Raw genomic sequence first — 15,848 nt, forward strand, 5'->3', positions numbered from 1 at the left:
CTGGAAATTTTTTCTAGGCATTTTTTATTAATGAAGATTGTAAAAAACCAGAATCTGTTCTGTAAGGGATTCTGAAACTATGGCAGTAAAGGCATAGTTTCTGAATCTCTCAAGTAGTCATTAAAGCATATAGATAACTAGCATAGCAAAATGAAAAAAACACATGGGTAACAAAACAAAACTTGGTCAGAAGGTGTCTGCACAGATGAGGGGGGCTAACAATTGACAGCTACAAAGCCTTTGTGGTATTAGAATCTGAGCAGGAGTAAGCAAAGGAGAGCAGGTGGCCAACTGATAGGCTCCAGTATACCTAGAAGAAGCTGCTTTTGAGAACGGTAGTTGGAACTGGAAAGATTTGTACATTTTGGTAGGGGGTAAGCACAAGGAATCTGTAGTAGGGTCTGAAGAGGCTAGAGCAGTTTGTGCCTTTTTAGCTCCCCAAATGAACTAGCCGGTCTCTTTATGAGAGAAATTTCCACACCAAGGAGAAACTGCTGGGAATAAAATTCAAATTGAAGAGGATAGGGACCATAGAGGAAAAATTAAGAGTGTCCAGGTAACAGTCAGGGAGGGACAGAGCCAGATATCTCAACAAGTAAGCTGCTGTCTTTTGAACACCACACCATTGACAATAGAAGAATAAACTAGAGAGCTGAGAAATTAGGAAGATGGTCCTAACCTAGGTCTCTCCTGTAGAAGTTCAGGAAAAAGTAGTTTTACTTAAAATTGAGCAACAGAAAAGTATCAAGTTTTAATGACATAGAAAATTAAAAGTTAGAGTAACATAGAAAAAAGAGACTACCTGGTAGAATAACCCGCCATTGTACATGAAAGCATAGTAGAAAAATACACTCACAAAACTGATGAAAGTGAGAACTTACTGTTCCCAAACTAAAATACAGAAAGAAAATGATGCAAAACATGAAAGAACAATAGAATCAGAAGTAGAAAAATCCAGAAATGAGATGGTAGAAGTTAGGAAAGAATTTTTTTAAATTTAATTTTATTTTTTCAGTGTTCCAAGATTCATTGTTTATGCACCACACCCAGTGCTCCATGCAATACGTGTCCTCCTTAATACCCTCCACCAGGCTTACCTAACCCCCCCACCCCCACCCCTCCGAAACCCTCAGTTTGTTTCTCAAGAGTCCACAATCTCTCACGGTTCTTCTTCCTCTCTGATTTCCCCCAATTCACTTTTCCTTTCCTTCTCCTCATGTCCTCCATGTTATTCCTTAAGCTTCACAAGTAATTGAAACCATATGATAATTGACTCTCTCAGTTTGACTTATTTGACTCAGCATAATCTCTTCCAGTCCTGTCCATGTCAATATAAAAGTTGGGTATTTGTCCTTTCTGATGGAGGTATAATATTCCATTGTATATATGGACCATATCCTCTATAAACAACTCCTCAAACTCAACACTCAAAAAACAGATAATCATGTCAAAAAAATGGGCAGAAGATATGAACAGACACTTCACCAAAGAAGACATACAAATGGCTAACAGACACATGAAAAAATGTTCATCATCATTAGCCATCAGGGAGATTCAAATCAAAACCATATTGAGATACTACCTTACACCAGTTAGAATGGCCAAAATTAAGAAGACAGTAAACAACAAGTGTTGGAGAGGATGTGGAGAAAGGGGAACCCTCTTACACTGTTGGTGGGAATGCAAGTTGGTGCAGCCACTTTGGAAAACAGTGTGGAGATTCCTTAAGAAATTAAAAATAGAGCTACCCTATGACCCTGCAATTGCACTACTGGGTATTTACCCCAAAGATACAGATGTAGTGAAAAGAAGGGCCATCTGTACCCCAATGTTCATAGCAGCAATGGCCATAGTCGCTAAACTGTGGAAAGAGCCAAGATGTCTTCAGCAGATGAATGGATAAAGAATTTTAAAATGATTTCAGAATTGAAGACAAACCCAGGAGAAACACAAGGTAAATAAGATACTCCTTTATTTTTTTTAAAGATTTATTTCTTTATTTTAGAGGGAGAGCATGGGTGCACACAAACACATGAGCAGGGCGAGGGGCAAAGGGAGAGGGAGAGAAGCAGACTCCCTACTGGGTGTGGAGCCTGATATGGGGCTTAACCTCACGACCCCAGGATCATGACCTGAGCTGAAACCAAGAGTCAGATATTTAACAGATTAAGCCACCCAGGTGCCCTGATTCTCCTTTAGTAATAGAATATGAAAAAGGAAATTATTAAAAGTCACAAAGAAATGAAGGTCACTTTCCCCTATTCTTTATGGTAAGTACAGTTAAAAATCCTGGATTATATGTAATGCAAACATGAGAAAACTAAAAGGTAGAAAGAAGGCATTCTGGCTAGAGACCTCGGGACCCAGGGAAAGAGTTAAAGGCAAATTCCAGGTCTTTTTGTCTCGTGTATCTCAGATTTGTGGTTGGAAAAAGCAGCAATCTGGAAATACCAGTAGGCACAAGCCAAAAAAGCCCCAAGAACAAGCCCACCTGTTCTCTCTAGCCAAAGGACTAGGAAAGGGGCAGCTTAGCAAGACAGAAAACTTTTAGACACAAATAACTGCTCTACTATAGCCAAACACTACAGAAAGAACTGTGACCTTGCCCTCATTGCTGTCAGCAAAGTCCCAGTATAGTATAGATTTTCATTTTTGCCAGGATCTGGTGAGGTGCTCCAGCCACTCTCCAGCTGCCAGTGTTAGAAAAGTCCGATTAGGGAGCTGGGACTTTCTCAGCAATCTAGTGTTAATGTAACCTAGTTAATGTTTAGCCTTTTGGTTTTGGTTTTTGCATGTTATTTGCCTACAGTCTTAATCTCTGAAAGCCAGTTAGGGATCTGGGACTTTCTTCTCCACCAGGCAGGAATGAGGCCTCCCCCACCCCTGTGATATCAGTGGAGCCCCTGTAGGGAGCCTGGATTCTACCCCATCTGGCAGTAACAGCTGGAATGAGTTGGCCTTCCCCCTTCCCTACTGGGGTGTCGGAGGAGGCCTGCTCTAACGGTAGATTTAAATTAAATCCAGTCTCATGCCATGATACCCAAAATGTTCAGATTTCAATTGAAGATCATTTCTCATGTGAGGAGCTGGGAAAATCTCAACTTGAGTGAAAAAAAAGGCAGTTGAGATGCTGACAGCAAGATGACATAGATATTAGAATTATCTGACAAGATTTTAAAGCAGCCATTATAAAAATGCCTCAGTGTGCAATTATAGACCTACTTGAAATGAATAATGGAGCCTCATTAAAGAAATAGATGTAAGGAAGAATCAGATGGAAATTTTAGAACTGAAAAATACAGTAACCAAAACAAATATGTCACTGGTTAGGGTCGACAGCAGAATGGAGAGGACAGAGGAAAGAGTCAGTGAACTTGAAGATAGAATAATAAAATATAAATTCCTCAATCTCAATACCAGAGATAAAATAGAATGCTTAAAAAAATGAACAGAACTTCAGAGATCTGGGGACCATAACAAAAAATTTTAACATTTCTGTCACTGGAGGAGTCCTGGAAGGAGAAGAGCAAGAGAGAGTGTCTGAAAAAGTATTTGAAGAAATAATGGCTGAGAATTGCCCAAATTTGGCAGAAGACATGCATGTACATTCAAGAAGTTGGGTGACCTCCAGCAATCCGTGGCTCCCACAGGGGTTCACAATCCACTGGTTTTGTCTCAGTCTTGTTCTCATTTTCCTGCTCAGCCACCATATTTCTTTTCATTCTTCAAATTTCTAGCACATTTTCTCCTGTTTCCATTCTCAGCTATTGGCCTTGCTTCCTGTTTCTATTTTGAAGGGGAGCGGTTATCTGAAGAGGACTTCCACAAACTCCCACCACCATATTTAGCTGTTACTTATATCTGTGCTCATTTATCCTGCCTTCTTTTTTTTTTTTTTTAAAGATTTTATTTATTTATTTGTCAGAGAGAGAGGGAGAGAGAGCAAGCACAGGCAGACAGAATGGCAGGCAGAGGCAGAGGGAGAAGCAGGCTCCCTGATGAGCAAGGAGCCCGATGTGGGACTCGATCCCAGGACGCTGGGATCACGACCTGAGCCGAAGGCAGCTGCTCAACCAACTGAGCCACCCAGGCGTCCCTATCCTGCCTTCTGTTTCTGTGCATCAGCACTGTCCAGTGGGGCACTTTCATGTCACTAGCCATGTGTGGTCGCTGAGCTTGAAATGTAGCTAATGTGACCAAGGAGCTGAACTTTAAAATTTCAATTCTTAGTCCTCATCATACTTGATCTTATACCAACATTTGATATAACTAGTCCCTCCCTCCTTAACTTTTTTTTTTTTTTAAAGATTTATTCATTCATTTGAGAGAGAGCATGCGCATGCTTGAGTGCACACTCAAGTGCACACTTAAGTGCGGTGAGGGAGGAGTAGGGGGAGGGAGAGAATCCCCAAGCCAACTCTCGGCTGAATGCAGAGCCTGATGCAGGACTTTGATCCCAGGAACCTGAGATCATGTCCTGAGCTGAAATCAAGAGGTGGATGCTCAATTGACTGAGCCACCAAGGCACCCCCCTCCCTCCACTTCTAAACACTTTCTTCATTTGGCTCCCAGGTTTCTGTATTCTCTTGATATTTGTTCCAACTACTTATTACTTTCTCAGCCTCTTTATCTGGTTCCTCTGGTTCCACTGACTTCTGAATGATGATGTGTCCCCAGGCTCAGCTCTTGGTCCTCTTCTGTGAGAGTTTATATTCGCTCTCTGGTGATCTCATGTAATATCTTGGCCTTTATGTTGATGATTCCCAGATTTATGTCTGCATCCTAGACTTTTCACCTGAACCCATGTTGCCATCTCTTTATTTCACATCTCGATCTTTTGCCTAAGAGGTATCTTAAACTGTGTGCTTCCAAAACTGATCTTTCCTCCAGGCCAGTACTTGCCCCAGATGTCCCTATCTCAGTTAATGATTATTTCATACTTCTGTTTGCTTAATCCCAACATTGGAGACATCCTTGACTTCTTGTTTTTTCACTCGCCATATCAGTGCGTAGATTAGCTATCCCTTGCTGCATAACAAATGACCACAAACCTAGCAGCTCAAGACAGCATATATTTATTACCTCATAGTTTCTGCTGGTCAGGAGTCTGGGCATGTCTTAACTGGGTGTTCTTCAGTCAGGGTGTCACCTGGCCTGTGTTCTCATCTAGAGGTTCAACTGGGGAAGAGTCCACTTCCAAGCTCACTAGAGTTTTTGGCAGAATCCATTTCTTGCAGTTGTAGGACTGAGAGCCCCAACTTCTTGCTGGCTGTCAAGTAGAGGTTGCCCTTAACTCCTGAAGGCTGCTCACATTTCCTTATCACTTTAACTTCCCTAGTGTGGCTGCTTGCTTCATTAGGTCACCAGAAGAGTCTCTCTCTAGACTGAGTCTCCTGGCAGGACAGATGTCATGGAAATGACATCTCATCATCTTTGCCATGTTCTCTTGGATTAGAAGCAAGTCATAGACCCTGCTCACACTTGAGGGGAGGGTATTATACATGGGTATGAATACCCAGAAGCAGAGATCATGAGGATCACCACCCTGGTGGCTGTCTGCTACAGAATGTCAGCAGGTCTTGGAGGTCTTGTTAGCTTGACCTTTAAAAAAATCTGTCCTCACTCTAACCACTTTTCACTACTTCTCATGCCACCACCCTGAGAAGTAAGGTAAAATAAAAGGTGTGAAAGTGCTTGTCCCTTCGGCTATCATACAGATATTATGAGAGTCAAGTATTCTACCATTTATGTGATTTTTACCCTTGTGTTTGGCATCATCTTCTCTCAAAGCAAAAGAAATCTGGGAGTGATTTCGATCCTCCCCTTCACCTCCTCATATGCTAATCTCATCAAGCCCACCAAATACATGTCATATTCATTCTTTTCCCTCTGCGACCAGCCTGCCATTATTGCTCACCTAGACTTCAGCAGTAGATTCCTAGCAGTCTGTGTGTTTCTATGTACCTCCCCCCCTTTTTAAAAAAAGACTTTATTAGAGAGAGAGAGAGAGAGAGAGAGAGGGTGCACACTAGCAGGGGGAACAGGAGAGGGAGAAGCAGGTTCCCCACCAAGCAGGGAGCTGGATGTGGGGCTTGATCCCAGGACCCTGGGATTATGATCTGAGCCAAAGGCAGACACTCAGCTGAGCCACTCAGGTGCCCCTCCATGCATTCCTTTTAATCCATTTTTAAAATATCAACTGGGGCGATTTTTTTAAAAGTGTGACTTGTATCATTTACTACTTTCTTAAAACCCAGCATTGGCTTTTCCCATTGGACGTAATAATGGGCCTACATGATCTGACTCCGCTCACCTTCCCAGACTCCTGCCTCCTCAACCTTCTAGCTTTACCTAACACTCTCTAGGTGTGTCCTTACTCTAAAGGTCTTTGTGCTTACCCCTCCCTTTGGTCCAGACTCTTCTGGTGTTGTACCACAGGGCTGTTTTCTTCTCGCCTGTTAGATCTAGTTAACTGTACCACAAGAGATCTTCCTTGATCATCCAGTTCTGGTAGGTTCTCCCTGTTCTTTTTCATCGTTCTCATTTCCTTTAGAGCAGTGGGCATCATTTTTATTGCTGTGTATGCCCCTTGTTGCATTTGCTCATTTTTTGCCTTTTCCACTATATGTTCTCTGAGGTTAGAGACCTTGTTTGCTCACTCAGCTCAGAGCTCAGCTCATAGAATGTGCTCAAATAAGTGTTTATCAGGTGAATAAGAGAGTAAATGAATTACTTATTTCCTTCATACATACTTGTTCCTGGAAATATTAATGTTACCTCTTGCTTTTATGTGACTGGTACACCTCACAGTCCACATTTGTTTGTAACATTTTTTCTGCTTGTACTTGATCAAAACATGATTTTTACAACTTTACGTGTTTCATGTAAAAAATTCATATAGTTTCAAATAAATTTTTACTAACTCATGGAAAGTAAAAACACAGTGATTCCTTTTAGAGGAAGTATTTCTGGAACTGAGATTATAAGTTTTATCATCATTTGTATTCTTACACAAACATATTTCAGCAGTTGAGCTTACTGTTTTTTCCACAACTCTGTTAACCCAAAACGTTTAAGTTGCATTAAAAAGCAGTCCCCATTTTATGTCACCCAAGAGCCTTCTTAGACAAATGATCCTGGTCTTCTGGGTTAAGATTTTTTTTTTATAAAGATTTTTATTTATTCATTTGACAGACAGATCACAAGTAGGCAGAGAGTCAGGCAGAGAGAGAGAGGAGGAAGCAGGCTCCCCGCTGAGCAGAGAGCCCAATACGGGGCTCAATCCCAGGACCCCGGGATAATGACCAGAGCCGAAGGCACAGGCTTCAACCCACTGAGCCAACCAGGCACCCTGGGTTATGATTTTCAATTGAAACTTCATCACTGAATTTCCTTCCTTTAAGCAAAAAAGTGTTTTAAAAAAAATGTCTAAAAAGAAAAAGTAAGGAGGCACCTGGGTGGCTTAGTTGGTTAATCATCCAACTCTTGATTTCAGCTCAGGTCATGATCTCAGGGTTGTGGGATCAAGCCACACATTGGGCTCTGTGTTGAGTGTGGAGCCTGCATAAGATTCTCTCTCTCTCTGCCCCTCCCTACCCCACTTAGACTCTCTCTCTTTAAAAAATTAAAACAAAAAGATTGAGCAGCAAGTAACCAAACGAGGAAGGAGTATCACCTAATCCAGTAAACTTTAAAACAGACTCACAGGAACCATACAACTCACCCCTTTTTTGCCCCACAGAAATCATATGGCTGAGATTCTGAGAGCTCTTACACCAGTCTGGTATTATAACACCAAATCTGGAAGATGCAAACTGAGTGGGGATCATTGTTATTTCACTCTCTTAATTGAAGAGTAGAAGACATTGTTGCTGGGGAGCACTGGGTGAAAAGAGGGAAAAACCTTTCTTTGCCCAAAAGTCAGGGCCGCTTCTAATTTGGGCTATGCCTTGACCCAGGACACTCCAAGGAGAGCAGAGTCTGGGTGATTTATTCTGATAGACTGTATGCTCCCCCATCTTAGCTCCTGCACATCCTCAGATTTCAGAACAGTGGATAGAACATAAAATATCAGCTCTCACACTACAGCTAGGATAGAAGGGTAAAGTTTTCTTAGACATTGCAGAAAAAGAATTAAGAAATCATCCATGCTTTGCAAATGTCTGGAGAGCAGTGTCTAACCACAAGCATGAAGAAAGAAATGACATTGTAGTTAACGCAAATATCCCATGATGGGAAAATAAAGAGGAAGGAAACAGCATGTAAATGCTGACAACTGATCATAGAGGAAAAATAAGAGAGATTGCTTCCAATTGCTTGATGCTGCACATCACCTTAATGAGAATTCAAATTAAAAAAAACAAACAGACAAAAAAATGATAATAATGCAATGAAATGGAAGATTATACATCCAAGGAAATGTAAATAAATTACATATAGCAGAAACTGGAATGAAAATCAAATCACTGACAGCTTTATAGACATTCCAACAAATACTGATTGAAATAATTAGAAAGCAAAGAGACACAGAAGAGAGGACATCCAATATAAAGGTAATTGCTGTCACTGAAGAAAAGAACCAAACAAATAGGACAGATGGATTGAAATAGCATAAGAGGTTTCAGGAAAATTATATAGCTCTTCCACAACAAGACTGGATTTGATCAAGTTATTGAATTTTTGGCATAAAGGACAGATATTTGGGTAGGAAACCTCAGGGAGTTCTGGTCCTCCTCTGGCTGGGGTCACAGTCAATCTGCAGAGAGCCTTCACTGTGGTCTTAGATGGTCAGACACTGTGATTGGAATACCAGGCCATTGTGGGTGGTGGAGTGTGTGCCCTGTGTCATCATGGTCATCATGAGACCAACCAGCAAGGAGGAGTTTGGGAGAGAGATGGCTGCAGCTCTGGAAGACACCTGTTACTGAATTCCTGAAGTTTGTCTTTGCTTATCTGCTTGTCCACGTCTTAGAACTAGTTGTTCAGTATTCTGTTATCTTGGACTGAGCTCCCAGAAGAATTTATTTAGTGCTTAGAATTTCTTATGTTTTATTGCATCAATATTTATTTTAACTTGTGTTTGCTTCTCTGGGTTGTGAAAAGAGTCACAACCTGTTATGTAAGATCTTTTGGCAGTTCATCTGTGCCGGGTTATTGAACCTGCCAGTGCCTTAGTGTCTCTGATAAGCTCTTGAGCTAAACTGTCATTGACTAGGAGGAGCAAAATGCATTAAGATACAGATTGAGCACCCTCTGTGTCACTTGAAAGAGAGGGGGGTTAAGTCATCTAGAGATTTGGGCTCCCTCTGTTTCTTTCCTCTCTTTCAATTTTACAGAGACAGGCCTCTGGCTTGACCATTAGGTGTCTTATGTGTTTTCAGAAGCCATGCTAGTCCTCAGGAGAGCCCTTCCACAGCCAGAGGTCCATAGAAGTATTATAGTGCTACGTAGTCCATTTTGTAAAGACATTAGCCTGTTTGGATTTTAGTTATTTCTACCTAAGTAAAATATAATATTGTGACTTTAAAAGGTAGTGAGAGAGAGAGAAGAGAGGAGGGAGAGAGTGGGAGGACGAGAGAGAATGGGAGTGACAGAGTTCTTCAGGCTCCCAAACAGAAAAACAGACCACATAAAAACAGGAAAAATCAGAATGGCCTTGGGCTTCTCCATCGCAGCATTCACTACCAGTATTATTTCAAGGGAGCAGCATCTGCAAAGTTCTGACGGCAAGAAAGGATGACCCAAGATACTATACCCAGCCAAGATGTCATTCAGCTCTAAAGTGAGCAAGCAGATATTCTTAAACACCAGATAATTTAGGGAAAGGAACACATAGGAGCTCCTCTAGAAAATAACCACTTGGCAACAAAATCTGGCCAAGTAAGAATTAAAGACTCAAGGAGAAGTTGTGGTAAGAGGATGGTGAGGAGATTGCTTCACCTAAAAGAAAGGCCCAGTACTAAAGAAGTATGAAATCACAGTTATCGAGTGGGATGTGAGTACGCAAACCTGGACAGTGTAAAAATTATTTGACAAAAATTGGGAGAAGAAATGGGAGGAAATGTGAATGCTAAGTTTTCAACTTTTAAGGCGGGAAGTTAATGGATTCTGTCCAAAATTAACTTAATTTTGTATGTAACTTAAAAACTAAAGTGAATCCAACTTCTAAATAATTATTCATGTGTTTTTAAAAATGTGGAATATTGAAATAATCAAATCATAGCTGGTTTTAATGTAGCATTCATATTCAGTAAATGTCGCCATTTTGTTTTAGATCATGCATAAAATCTTTAAGTCAAAAGGAAAGGTTCAGAGAATAATAATGAATACTAATGCATACACCACCTAAGTTAGGAAATAAGACATTGCTAATATAATTAAAGACCCCTGCATGTTCCACCCCAATCTCAAAGATAACCAATATCCAGATTTTTTGGTGTTTGTTCACATACATATCTTTACACTTTTAGTATATATGAACATATATAGAATTAATAAATTAACGGTTTTTAGTCATTAAAGAAACAGTATCCTGCAGTTTGATTTTTTTAGCTTAACATTGTTTTGAGACTTATGTTGAGAAGGTGTTCAGGTATATTTATTTTTCACTCTATAATTCTATTAGATAGATATACTACAATTTATTAATCCATTTTCTATTGATGAACATTTATTTGTATTCTTTTTTGCTTATGTTGATAATAAGACTTTCTTACATCTTCTTGTTCACATAATAATGTTTTTCATGATAAACTTGGATTATTCAGGAAAACTTAGAAAAAATAACATTTAGAGTAGAACAATAGCATTGTTTTCCCTTTGATTTCTTTTTTCTATTAAATTATATAAAATTAACACTGTTTATTAAAAGTATCTAGAGGATGATCCCCTTTGTATAAATGTATATTGTCAATGTATTCTATTTGTATATATACATGGAAAAATGTCTGGAATGATGTTAACTTAATGTTTAATGCCATGATAGCCTAGTTTTCTTGAAAATATGACTTTAAAAAAATCAGTTAGGAGTGCCTGGGTGGCTCAGTGGGTTAAGCCTCTGCCTTTGGCTCAGATCATGGTCTCAGGGTCCTGGGATCAAGCCCCACATCAGGCTCTCTGCTCAGCAGGGAGCCTGCTTCCCCCCCCTCCCCCCGCCAGCCTCTCTGCCTACTTGTGATCTCTCTCTCTCTGTCGAATAAATAAAATCTTTTTTAAAAAAACAGTTAGATAAAGAAAAGGGAAAGTTAGGAATTTTCTTTTACTTAATCATCATTCATTTTCAGTACCTGTCTTCAATCTCACATGACTAAACGAAAGAGAAGTTACAGCAGTAAATGCCCCTTCTGTGTAACGCAACTTGCAAGTGACTTAGACTGTGTGTAGGAGAGGTTTCCAGGGAGTATTAGAAATTTCCAGTAGCTTTGTTTTCCCTTGTCCCCGGGTTGTGCAGCCCAGCCCCCCCCCCCAAGTTCTGACTTGCCTCGTGGACTCAGCTGTTAGGTTGGTTTGTTTGGAGAGGTTCCTTACGGGCCGGCATATTTAATGAGCATCTCCAAACTGCATGATTATCACAAGTAGAAGAACATAAGATACTCTGCTTTGTCATTTGGGTAAAAATATAATCTGTTTGTTTTGTAGGTATGACCTTGCTTCTAGGGAGTGGCTTACCCTGAATCGTTCTGTGAACAATGTGGTTGTCAGATATGGCCATTCTTTAGCATTATACAAGGTAAGGTGTCTCCCCTCTGTACAAGCTAGAAATTCCGGTCTTCCACACTTGCCTTATTATATCATGTAATCGAAAAGCTACATAGTGTTGGGGTTTTGTCGCTAATCTTCTTTGCTGTGGTAAAATACACATAATATAAAATTTACTGTCTTAACCATTTTTAAGTGTACAGTTCAATGGTATTAAAGACATCCCTAATGTGTAACTATCACCACCATCCAGCTTTGTGACTCTTCATCTTGTAAAACTACACCACTGAGCCTGTGAAATAATAACTTCCCACATCCCTGCTCCCCTCCAGCCCCTGGCAACCACCATTCTCTTCTCTGTCTCTCTCATTTTGACTTCAGTTTTGGTTTTTAGGTAGGGGGAGTCTTTCTGGGTTTTTTTTTGGGGGGGTTGTATATAATAGGCTAAGTTGTAAGTGGAAATTAAAGTTGAAACCAGTTTAACCTGAGAGATTTTAATGGATTCTAGTTGTACTGGGATATTACAGTTGTTGTACTAAATGGCTAAAAATTAATACTGTGTCAGTTAGCTTTCATGTTAATTAGGAAGTTTAGCCAAGAATAGCCACATTGCAATATAACTGAATAATCACTTTCATTTCCTTGTTTTTGTGGCTTATGGGAGGATGAGGAACTCTTCAACTTTATTTTTCCAAGCCATTTTATACCATAAGAGATCTCCTGTGAGGAAGTCCAAGAACAGTGGCGAAGTGTTGGACATACAGGATATGATGTTTTATTTTATGTTGTTCCTTTCATTCCTTTCCTAATAATTTCACTAGTACTTCTTCAGCTAAGAATAACACTGAGGTTTTGAACTTCTTTTCTTTCTCGTGTTTGATGCTTTTGATGTTTTTTTTTTAGAATTTTGTTTGCATTTTTTCCCATAGGATAAAATTTACATGTATGGAGGAAAAATTGATTCAACAGGGAACGTGACCAATGAGTTGAGAGTGTTCCATATTCATAATGAGTCATGGGTGTTATTGACCCCGAAAGCCAAGGAGCAGTATGCAGTGGTCGGGCACTCGGCACACATCGTCAAATTGAAAACTGGCCGAGTGGTCATGCTGGTCATCTTTGGTCATTGCCCTCTCTATGGATATATAAGCAATGTACAGGAATATGACTTGGGTAGGTGTATTTTTTCCAGTGGATCTTTTTGGAATGTCAAATTAAAAATCTCTACCCTTATTATTATGATGGTTGAACAAGATTCCACCTAACTTTGACCCTAGTTCTTTATCTTGAAATGCAGTTAATGTGGCTGTGTTCCCAGTAAAATTCAGATTATTGCTGCTATTATGTCATCTGTGTTCCTTGCCATCAGTTTGGTGAGGAGCCAAAGATGACACTAAATGCTTTCGGTGTTGAAAATAAATAAATAAAAGTGGTTTGGAACAGCCAATATTCTGAAGAAAAAAAATTAGACGACCCTTTAGAGATTGGTTTAATGGACTGTGGTTTCCCCTTAATGTGTAATCTTTCTGTTGGTTAAATTTTATTATATCTGTTGTGGTGGTATGGGAGCACCACCTGTAATTGATAGTTTGGGAAAGTAGGTCCATAAAGCACATCTGCGTATTGGTCACTGAAGGTCGCAGGGTATTAAGTGTTCAATTGAGGGAAATCCGAGTCTTTTAAATTTAATGTAATTATTTTCCAACATGATATAGTAGAACATCAGAATATTTAACAGATTGATGTTTGGCCATCTGGCTTTGTTACAAGTTTTAGATGGCCTTCCTTTAAAAACAAAAAGATTAAAGAAGTGTATACATATCAAGCTTCCTGAAATCTCTTAAACTAGTTGGTCATTTTAAGTATTAGAGAGGAGGAGCCTGCAATGTTTGCCTTTAACTGTTTTCCTCTTCCAGCTAAGAACACGTGGAGTATATTACAAACGAATGGTGCCCTTGTCCAAGGGGGCTATGGTCATAGCAGTGTCTATGATCATAGGACCAAGGCCCTTTATGTTCATGGGGGCTACAAGGCTTTCAGTGCCAATAAGTACCGCCTCGCAGATGATCTCTACAGATACGATGTGGACACCCAGATGTGGTGGGTGCTTTTTCTTGAGCTTTTACTCTAAAGTGTGAATTCTAGCAATTGTTGGGAAAATATTGGGCTCTATTTTTGTTCTAGGCCTAGCAGATAATTCTCTTCAGCATTGTATATAGAGAAATTGGGAAAGAAGCAGAAGGTAATAATGTACCGAGTATTTATTTTATAGCATTATTCTATAATTTTATAGGAGATTGATTAGAAAACACTTGACTTTTTTGACTGTTCTTTCAATTTTCATATCCTCAATACCTCTATAAAATTTTTGCTCTTCAAAATCCTGAGGAATAGATTGTTTTGCAAAGCTGTAATGTATGCACATTGCTGTAATTAAGTAAAATATATCCATTTTTTAACCTTGATGACTAAAGTGTCATCCTTGGGCTTAGTTACTGGCATCATTGCATGAAATCATCAAATAGAGGGGTTTCAGGACCTGAGTTAGAACTCTCCTCCCTCTGTTATAAATTGAACTATATATGAAGTGTGCTAATTTTAATGTACAGCAAATTTGAGTTATAAAATAGTGTCATTATATAAAGCAGTGGTTTCTCTTCTTTCTTTTTGTATTTGAGACCAGCTATGGATACCCATTTACAGTCTATCGTTAAAATGTCTGTCATTTTTAGTGGCGGTGTGATTGCTGTCATGTGGGTGTACTGAGACTGAGCTGTTGGAATTTTTGGTTTCTAGTTGTTGTCTTATTATTAAGGCATTATATGTAAGCTTTCATTTGTATTTGATGTGATTTCTACCCAGAAACTGGAATTATAGGGTCATAAGGTAGGAACAGTTTTAAGACTCTTAATATGTTTTGTCAAAATTTTCATAGGCCTTTAAGATTACATATTTATTTATTGTTGACAAAGTAACGTATATAGGGGTAAATCTAGAAGTATTGGCACATTTGGATCTGAAGTTAAGAAAATGGTTGTGTTTGCATTAGCAAATAGATGATAAATATTCTAAAAAACTAACCTTGTATTTATTATTTTTAAATAAACTCAAAAGGACCATTCTTAAGGACAGCCGATTTTTCCGTTACTTACACACAGCTGTGATAGTGAGTGGAACCATGCTGGTGTTTGGAGGAAACACACACAACGACACATCCATGAGCCATGGTGCCAAATGCTTCTCTTCAGATTTTATGGCTTATGACATTGGTAAGTTTACCAAAGCCATTTTAGTTTCAAGGATCTTTTTTATCTATGAGCAGCATTTTCTTTTTTTTTAGAGACAGAGCAGTAGTGGGGGATGGAGGGGAGGAAAGAGTATCTTAAGCAGGCTCCACACCCAGCACAGAGCACAGTGCACAGCTTGATCTTATGACCCTGTGATCATGACCATTTTCAAAATCAAGAGTCGGGGGACGCCTGGGTGGCTCAGTTGGTTGGGCGGCTGCCTTCGGCTCAGGTCATGATCCCAGCGTCCTGGGATCGAGTCCCACATCGGGCTCCTTGCTCGGCGGGGAGCCTGCTTCTCCCTCTGCCTCTGCCTGCCTCTCAGCCTGCTTGTGATCTCTCTCTCTCTCTTTCTCTCTCTCTATGACAAATGAATAAAATCTTTAAAAAAAAAAAAAATCAAGAGTCGGATGCTTAACCATCTGCACCACCCAGGTGCCCCTGTAAGCAGCATTTTAACCACTGAGCCACCCAGGCGCCCCTGTAAGCAGCATTTTAAAAGAAACTGAAAATATCTCCAGTTAAAATTGGGCCGTTTGAAAGAGTCCAAATGGTATTTTTTGTATTCATGTGACAAATATTATACATGTATTTAAAAAAAGCATTACTTCTATATTAAGTTCTTCTTTATATTTCTTATTTAAGTTTTTAATATATTTTTCTATATTAAGTTCTATTATGTGAAACACTCCCATTAATTGATTGAATGTTAATTTTTGAAGGTGATTTGGGGTGACCAGCCTCTTCTATGTTACAAATGAATGCCTTATATAATAGTCTTATGTAGTTGTGACCACCAGCATTGCGTTAAGTTGGTCTAATAGCTTTATCACATTCCCTAAAAAATGGGTTTTACATACTCTT

General features: G+C 39.5%; 1 protein-coding gene across 1 annotated transcript in view; it reads left to right on the forward strand.

Moving 5' to 3' along the window:
- Window positions 1-15,848, forward strand: part of LOC111141420 (attractin) — a 151,671-nt gene that overhangs the window by 54,942 nt on the left and 80,881 nt on the right. Inside the window, exons 7-10 of the mRNA XM_022493958.1 lie at window positions 11,638-11,728; window positions 12,627-12,870; window positions 13,614-13,797; window positions 14,812-14,966. Of these exons, the coding sequence (XP_022349666.1) occupies window positions 11,638-11,728; window positions 12,627-12,870; window positions 13,614-13,797; window positions 14,812-14,966 (674 nt within the window). The remainder of the gene's footprint in view (window positions 1-11,637; window positions 11,729-12,626; window positions 12,871-13,613; window positions 13,798-14,811; window positions 14,967-15,848) is intronic.

The sequence above is a fragment of the Enhydra lutris genome, unplaced genomic scaffold (genome assembly GCF_002288905.1).
Source record: "Enhydra lutris kenyoni isolate GAN:26980312 unplaced genomic scaffold, ASM228890v2 scaffoldscaffold6, whole genome shotgun sequence".
Taxonomy (NCBI): domain Eukaryota; kingdom Metazoa; phylum Chordata; class Mammalia; order Carnivora; family Mustelidae; genus Enhydra; species Enhydra lutris.